This window comes from Antechinus flavipes, chromosome 4 (assembly GCF_016432865.1).
Source record: "Antechinus flavipes isolate AdamAnt ecotype Samford, QLD, Australia chromosome 4, AdamAnt_v2, whole genome shotgun sequence".
Classification (NCBI taxonomy): Eukaryota; Metazoa; Chordata; class Mammalia; order Dasyuromorphia; family Dasyuridae; genus Antechinus; species Antechinus flavipes.
The window spans coordinates 392257332-392264292 of NC_067401.1; the positions used below are offsets into that span (position 1 = coordinate 392257332).

The 6961-nt window shown below is 38.9% G+C and overlaps 1 protein-coding gene across 2 annotated transcripts; it reads right to left on the reverse strand.

The window, feature by feature from the left end:
• Positions 1-934: 934 nt before the first annotated feature.
• C4H1orf53 (chromosome 4 C1orf53 homolog) lies at positions 935-6612 on the reverse strand. Of its 2 annotated transcripts, none has more exons than XM_051998711.1 (3): positions 6014-6508; positions 2658-2759; positions 935-1077 (listed from the first exon to the last, which is right to left on the reverse strand). In XM_051998711.1, the coding sequence occupies exons 1-3, from the start codon at positions 6266-6268 to the stop codon at positions 1006-1008; spliced, it is 429 nt and encodes a 142-aa protein (XP_051854671.1). In that variant the 5' UTR covers positions 6269-6508; the 3' UTR covers positions 935-1005. The 2 variants fall into 2 exon arrangements, 1 of the variants encoding a protein (XP_051854671.1); XR_007953811.1 differs by lacking the exon at positions 935-1077 and adding an exon at positions 5460-5543 and having other exon boundaries at positions 2662-2759; positions 6014-6612.
• Positions 6613-6961: the final 349 nt, after the last annotated feature.

Below are 6961 nucleotides of genomic sequence, written 5' to 3' on the forward strand. Positions count from 1 at the left end.
GTAGATTTCCCACCACCATTCAGAGAGGATGTTATTGAGAAGGCCAAATGAATATATATCATCCGAACACTTCTCTAAATTTGAGGGATAGGTATGCCTTTAGGAAGGGCCACGGAAGCTACTTTCAGACACCTTGGTTTTGTGGGCAAGATGAACTTGGCAAATTTCTTGCTTTACATTAGGACTCCCAGCTATAAAGAAAGATCCCCTGGGTCTCCTGGGCACTGATCAATGCAGAAAGATGGGGGGTGGGAGGAGGAGGAGGGGATTGCTTATGTGAAATCCTATTCACTTTTTCATCACACTTCAAACTCCTTGTGAATTAGTGGGAGTTTTCTCCATAGACAAACCTTGGGGAACGAAGAGCTTCTAGAATGGATGGGGAAAATAAAAATTCTACACAAAAGAGAAGGGAGAATGATCAAAAATCCTTCTCTCATCTTTATATTCTTGACCTCCAGGCGGCAATGATTTAGTTTTTGTTGAGAGAACAGATGGAAGATGAGTCATTCTATAGCAAAAAGTGCACTTCCTAGGCACTCATATGCCACACAAAATAAGGTTATGGCAATGTTTTTGTACCTGTAGACAAAAATTAAGTGAAGCATTGATTCAAACTTCATTAACCAGCAGCTAACAACCCTTCTCAGATGGATCATATACATATATATTAAAAAATAGTAGGAAGCTTTGAGGTAATATACAGAATCATGAACTATCAATATGACCTTATCGCCACTATTTATTTAATGGAGCAGTAATTTTCTTGCTTTAACATATGTGTCTGGTAATGAAGCTAAAAGCAGGAAAATAACTATTGATGTGTTACTTCTGTAACACTCAAGCATACAAAAACAACAGCTAGTTTTAATCTTAATTACTTTTTTTAAGAGACCATCAATAAAAAGGAAATTAATGCTTCCACAAATAACAATTCTGGATTAGACTTTTTATTGGATTTTATTTTGCAGGCTATTACAAGGAAAACACAAACTGAAATTATTCTTAAATATAAAACAATGAGTTGAATCGCTTCCTCTTCGATAGATCTTTAACGTTGATTTGGCCATATGGACACTGAAGAATAAATAAAATAAATCGTTATTGCATTAAAAAAAAAAAACAATCAGCATGAAAAACTACAAGGCTGCTTATGATGAAAAAGGAGATTGTTAATGATGTTATACAGCTCATTTGATCTATCGTGCCCTCCAGACTTAAAGAAAAAATAATGGCAGCCTCAAGCAAATGGTACTAATTAGTGTCCAAGAAACCACTTCCTAAATGCTCCTTCGAATTTTAGGGGTTTTTACAGTCCAAACCCTCTCCTTAAAAAACCTCCAATCACTTCAGTTTATTTGGCCCCTTATTCCTATCCATCTTATATACTCTATCTTGAAACAGCTATTGACAGAGACAAAAAAAATGGGCAAGTTAATTTTTTGCTTTTGAATACTGGCTACAATTATCACAAATGTTTCATACTCTTTTTTCAGTGGTTAAAATGGATCATCAATGAAAATATTCTCCTTATATCTCTAAATCATACATATATTTTCTTCTTGATGCTTTGCTTTTATGCATTATCCTAAATGAATCTTTTTCTTAATTCACTGAAAACATACAGTAATTTGTATTTAACTCAGAATCATAATGTGTCTTAACCTGGAGCATAAACAGATTGGAGTAAAAACCTATCCTCTAAATTGAGAATTGCTATTTGTTTATTTATCCTAGAATTATCAAGTTCTTTATCTCTTTCTTTTTTTAATACAACTTGAAAAGTCACCAAATAGCTTCTTTCTCCCATGGTAATATCACAAAATTGTTGGTTTGAAAGAAAAAAAAAATTAGATTTCCTGATCAATAAATATCATGTGTTGCTATATACACTGTAACATATATATATATCAAGGAAGAAATAATCTTTTTTTTTTTTTTTCAATAATCCAGTCTCTTTGCTATTTCCTAACCACTCTAGAGAAAGGCAAGAGAAAAGGAAAGGAAAGGAAAGGGGAAAGGAACAGAAAGGAAAGGAAAAAAGAACGGAAAGGAAAGGAAAAAAAGAAAAAAGGAAAGGAAAGGAAAGGAGAGGAAAGGAAAGGAAAGAGGAAGAAAGAAAGAAGAAAAAGGAAAGGGAAGGGAAAAGGAAGTAAAAAGAAATAGAAAAACAAAAAACCAAAGGAAAAAAGAAATAGAAAAAGAAAGAAAAAGGAAGTAGAGAAAGAAGGAAAGAAAAAAAAACAATTACCCAAAGCAAGGCCAAGAAACAAGGTTGGTCAATTTTCAACATTCAATTCAGACAGTATAGCCTGCAATATACTGGTTCTTAGCAATTTACCCTTTGGGTTGCTTAGTGAATGCAACTTAACTTGAAAAACAATAAAAAGTTTCTCTGTAATGATGAACTCCTTCGAATTTCAAATCACAGCATTTCAGAGAACTGATGTTCAGGTGAAATCAGGCAAAATTCTATTAACTTTAAAGGTCCTTCATTGGTCCTTAAGGACTTCATTGTCTTTGGCTAAAGTAGCTTGTGAAAATTGTACAGTAGTTTCATTTAGCTTTTTTATTTGATTTGTTTTTCAAATAATACCTATTTACGAAGTTACAGAAACAAGGAAGCAGCAGCAATAATGGGAGAGTTTACTACTCACGTGTCTGCAAGCAGAACCGCAGCAATTCCCTCTCTGCAAATGGGCAACTTTGGTGAGTACTAAATAGCCAGTGATTGGATCCACATAGTTTAGTTGGCCAGCCTTAAAAATAATAAGACAATTAAAATGTTAGAAATCTCTATAATCTTCATATTCACACTTCACTTTCTATTCAGAAGAGACTATAATTTTTCTATAAATATTCCCTGGAACTTAGCCCATTAATGACTAACAACTGCTTTTGAGTCACTTTGCATTATTTACATTATGGAAGGAGAAAATACACAACTTGGGGAAATCAAAGGAAATTAAATATAAGAAACCAAAAACTCAACTGCACCCAATGATGACTTAAGTATTGTTCATCTGGCTTCCCTGGGCAATTTACACTTCTCTCTTTACAATTTATACTTCAGAAAATGGATAATCCTTTCAAAGTGCCAGAGAGCTTCCTTGAATGTGAAGTTCAACTTAAATTTGTATATAGGAACTTAAATTTCCAGAAAAGATACCAATGAGAAGAAACAGCTGATCTAGAGGAAGCATAACATATGCTGTAATTTAACAATCTTCATTACATTTTATATGCTATATATCATTATATATTTTTTACATTTGCTTTTTTTAATGACTTATTTTGAAACAAGTTTATAAAATATTAAAACTTAACTACTTTCAACTGCTGTTTGGTCAAAAGTTACTCTTATCCTAACAGTCAATGCTAAAGAAATACAGTATAATTTGCAAAATTAGTAAAATGGGGATTTAGAGTAAAAGTAAATCTCACTGCCTCTCTGAGTGGAACTCAACTATATGTACCTCAATATAATGCTGGTCTCACATTTTCATAGGCATTTTCTGGATATTTTAATATAGTCCTGTGGACATGCAGTAATTTTTAACCACTCATTCTTGAGAAGAAATGCCCTTCATAATCATTTAGAGGCCATTCAAATATCTTTGTTATGTGTATTGGGGGGGGGTACATTCAAATTATTTATGTGAAACAGAAACATTCAAATTATTTTAAAGAAATAATCATCTTTGATGTTAAATATTTTACGCTGACTTAATCCTCAAGTATCCTTTCCTCCTTTAGATGAAAAGATAAAAGAGAGCTAGTGTTAACTGCATTGTAATTCTTTGTCTTAGAGGTAGATAGAATGAGGATTAAAAAGCAAGCCATTCCAAAAAATAGATTCAGGATGCCTCCAAAATCCTTGATACTCACAAGGAAAGACCTCTTGGAAACAGAGGGCATGACTGTTGATCACTTTATCATCTCTTCTTTCTTTACTTTGTAAACTAGATTTAAGTTTAGGAATCAGCAGCAACTCCCTCCCCCCATTTTCTCTACTGCCATCCCTTTTCAATAGCCTCTGGGAGCCTTCTAAGGTCACCCAGCAACCTAACAGATTACTCTTGATCTGTGCCTTCCACTCTGGTTGAGAACCTTTGTCCATAAGAATTTAATTTGTCTTCAGTAAATGAATTTCATAATGGTGGTGGGTGGATGAAGCTGCAGCCGAGGTGCTGACAGTTTGGATGAAGAGCAAGATTCACATCATCAAAGCAAAAGAGGGAAAGTAAGACAGAGCAAGCTCTCTATCCTGTAGCTTTGAAGCAAGGTTTTTAAGGGAGTCTTGGTTTGTTGTTAAGAAAAATCACAACTCTGACACTACTGGCTTTGCTTATGGACTCTCTGACAATCATTTGGGCCAGGACACTGAGAACTGTGACTTTCTCTTATAAAAAGGAATGTTACTTTCAGTCATTAGGTGTAGGCAGTCAATAAACATTTATTAAGCACCTAAGTGCCTGGGGTACTGGGCTAAGCACCGAAGAAACAAAAAAAAAAAAAAAAAAAAAGGCAAAAGATAAATTTCTGCCCTCAAGGAACTCACATTCCAAGTGGGGAGACATACATAAAAACAAACTCTACACAATAAAAAACTAAATAATAAAAAGAGGAAAAGCACCAGAAATAAAAGGGGTTGGGAAAGACTTCTTACTGAAGATAGGATTTTAGATGAGAATCAAAGGAAGACAGCGAATTAATAGGCAGAAATAAGAAAGCATATCATTTTAGACATGGGAAAGAGTCAAAGAAAATACTTAGAGCTGAGAGATAGGCACCATCACATTTTGGATTTCTGTGGCTATTAAAATAATAATAATAATAATAATAATAATAATAATAAAAACTTGTCTTCACCTATATTAGAATAAAGTGGGAAAGAATAGAAGTTATTTCCAACCCTTAAAAATGAAACAACAAAATAGCCAACAATTTGTTGACAATCCCAGGCAATTTGTAATTAGAACATTTTAAAGCAAGAAATTTTATCCTAAAAAAAGCAACCCTGAGGAAGTCTGCATGTATATATAGTATATACTAATTCCTTTACAAAAGAAGTAAAGTTTTGAAGTAGTATAGTTCTTCCTCAGCCTACCTTTCCTTTTGTCCCCTTTTGATAAATAATATTAATAAATCCTTACTCGATTTCGAGTAAATGACTCTCAGTCCTTTGGATTATCTTCCAAAGGAAAGGAAAGGTAGCGGGAGAACCTTTATTCACGTATAGGCTATGCCCTAGTTTTGACTACAGCAATTCTCAGAGGATTGTCTTGGACATCAGGTTTAAACACTTATCAAAAGGCCCAGTACATTAAAATGGAGTTTAAGTGTCTACTGATTCTCCAAATATTCTTCCTTCCAAATATTCTTATTTATGTTGAACGGGGGAAGGTAAGCAGAAGAGGCAAGGGAAGAGATTGTTCCTACAAGAGAGAAGCACTTACTTTGAATACATTCTGGATTAGGTGTGAAACGATGTATTGGGGAATGTTTTGTATTCTTGCTGCACCAATGTCATCACTTGCTCACTAAAACACAAAGGGTTTTGTTTTTACACGTGAAATAAACACGCAACTTTTTCTCCTCCTTTGCCTTCTGGGTCCACAGCCACGTGGGCTCACGTTCCCCCACACACGGAGAGAGAGAGTGAGGTGCTTTGGGCTTGTATAAATCAGCTCGCGGAGAGCGGCTTTCCCCACCTTCTCTTACTTGCACCTTCCCAGGTGCACCGAGGCGCGCCCGCGTCTCCTCCCTGCCCGGGCCCTGCGGACACCTCCTGGGACGGGCCTGGGGAGGGGACCGGGAGAGCGAAGCTAGAGCGGGGAGCAGGACGGCCAGACGCTGCGCCGTGGCCCGGGCCCCGGAAGGGCGCCTCCTCGCCTCTGCGCGCCCACACCCAGACTCCGGCTGGGCCGCGGCCTGAAGCCGGGAGGACGCGGGTGCGGGGGTGGCGCAGGCGCGCGGCCTCCGACTAGAGAAGCGGAGGGAGGGAGCTCACCGCGCAGGCAGCCGTGTGCAGCCGGGCGATCCGTAGCTCCTCAGTCGTGAGCTCCGGGCTCTCGGACCGCTCGGGCCTGGTGCTTTCCGGACCTTCCGGGGGCCGCGCTGCCGAACCGCCGCCGCCGCTACGGCCCCCGCCACCGCCTTCTGGCCCGGATGCGGAGCACAGCGTGAAGCCGGGGGGGAGCCGATTCCCTAGTGAGGAGCCCCCTGCCACCGCCCGGAGCCGCCACGCCGCCATGGCCGTGACCATGGCCGCCACGGCAGGGCTGCGGGAGGCGGGGCGCGGACCCGGGAGATTTCTGGCCTGAGAGCGGAAGGGGCCTTAGAGGGCACCATCCACCCCTCACCCCTTTCACTTCACAGTTGAGGAAACTGAGGCCGGGAGAGGTTAAGGCACGAGCCCAAAGACACCGTTTGAATCCCTTTCCCCTGACTCCAAACCTCTCTAAAATCGTCCTTTCTCGCGGACCAGGAAGCCCGCACCCCAGACTTAGTGGGAGGAACCTAGCAGGTGCAAACCTCCAACCCCATTTATCAACAAGGAGCCTGAGACTTAGAAGTGACCACCTGCCTTACTTTTGAGAGGATACCTCCCTATGAATAATTTTTTAGCATGCATACACCTTTTCTGCTCCCCTCAGAAAAATGACTACCAACAGAAGGCCAGTCCACTATTTTTAGAAAACGTTTTAAAATGCGAGAAATCCATTCTTAAGATCTTGCATGTGGAATTTCCACTAGTCGAGAACTACGATATTATTGGTGTACAGAATACCAACTAAAGAGTTTAGTTAATAGCAGTTAAACAGTTTACTCGTAGTTGTCTAGGAAACCGAGATTTTAAGTAACTTACAGGATCATCAGACAAGGGTATCAGAGGCAGAGTTTGAATCTTGGTCATTCTGAAGCTCTGGTTCTTTATTCGCTGTAACATCTGCTTCTT

Coding starts and splice junctions, on each gene's coding strand:
- C4H1orf53 (XM_051998711.1), bottom strand. CDS start 6,268: ATGGTCACGGCCATGGCGGCGTGGCGGCTCCGGGCGGTGGCAGGGGGC. Junction 2,760..6,013: donor TGCACACGGCTGCCTGCGCG/GTGAGCTCCCTC, acceptor ATTATTTTTAAG/GCTGGCCAACTAAACTATGT. Junction 1,078..2,657: donor GCGGTTCTGCTTGCAGACAC/GTGAGTAGTAAA, acceptor TTTATTCTTCAG/TGTCCATATGGCCAAATCAA.